The 569-nt window shown below is 60.3% G+C and overlaps 1 protein-coding gene across 1 annotated transcript in view; it reads left to right on the top strand.

The window, feature by feature from the left end:
• Positions 1-297: 297 nt before the first annotated feature.
• The window catches only part of LOC102037607 (chondroitin sulfate proteoglycan 4-like), a 37,074-nt gene continuing 36,802 nt past the window's right edge, over positions 298-569 (top strand). Inside the window, exon 1 of the mRNA XM_014307406.2 lies at positions 298-478. Within this exon, the coding sequence (XP_014162881.1) occupies positions 298-478 (181 nt within the window). The remainder of the gene's footprint in view (positions 479-569) is intronic.

Below are 569 nucleotides of genomic sequence, written 5' to 3' on the forward strand. Positions count from 1 at the left end.
CGGTGGTGTTCAGTCATAGATTGGCCACAGTTTCAGAGGTCTTTCCAGCCTAATTGATTCTACGATCATCTCAGCTTCTGAAACCAAATTGTTTGGTCTACCTGTAACATGTTTCTTTGCTAAAGCAGTGTGACGCATTTCTTTATGGACAGCATGCAAACACTCTGAAGGATGCAGATGCTCCAGCCAGCAGAGGGGAAGGTTTGGGGTACCTCAGAGCAGCCTCCCACTGCGACAGGCAGGCCACGGACACATAGGGTGCGCAGTGGGTGAGTACTGACAACAGCTGTAACCCACATGTGGGCAGGTCCCACCCGAAGCACGCTGTACCCACATCAGCGGGACAGCAGGTCCCACCCGAAGCACGCACTAACCCACAGCTGTGAAGGGCGCTCCCGGCTATGGGAAAGCACTGCCCCATCTCCCGTCCCAGGCCGGTGCTCCTGGAGCTGGGGCGGACCGGCGCAGGGGCTGCGCTGTAAGAAGGGCGGGAAGGAGGGGAGGAAGGCGGCGAGCGGAGGCCGTCCCGGGCGGCGGGCGGGGAGCAGGGGCCAGGGCTGTGACGCTCC

The sequence above is a fragment of the Geospiza fortis genome, unplaced genomic scaffold, assembly GCF_000277835.1.
Source record: "Geospiza fortis unplaced genomic scaffold, GeoFor_1.0 scaffold443, whole genome shotgun sequence".
NCBI classification, from domain to species: domain Eukaryota; kingdom Metazoa; phylum Chordata; class Aves; order Passeriformes; family Thraupidae; genus Geospiza; species Geospiza fortis.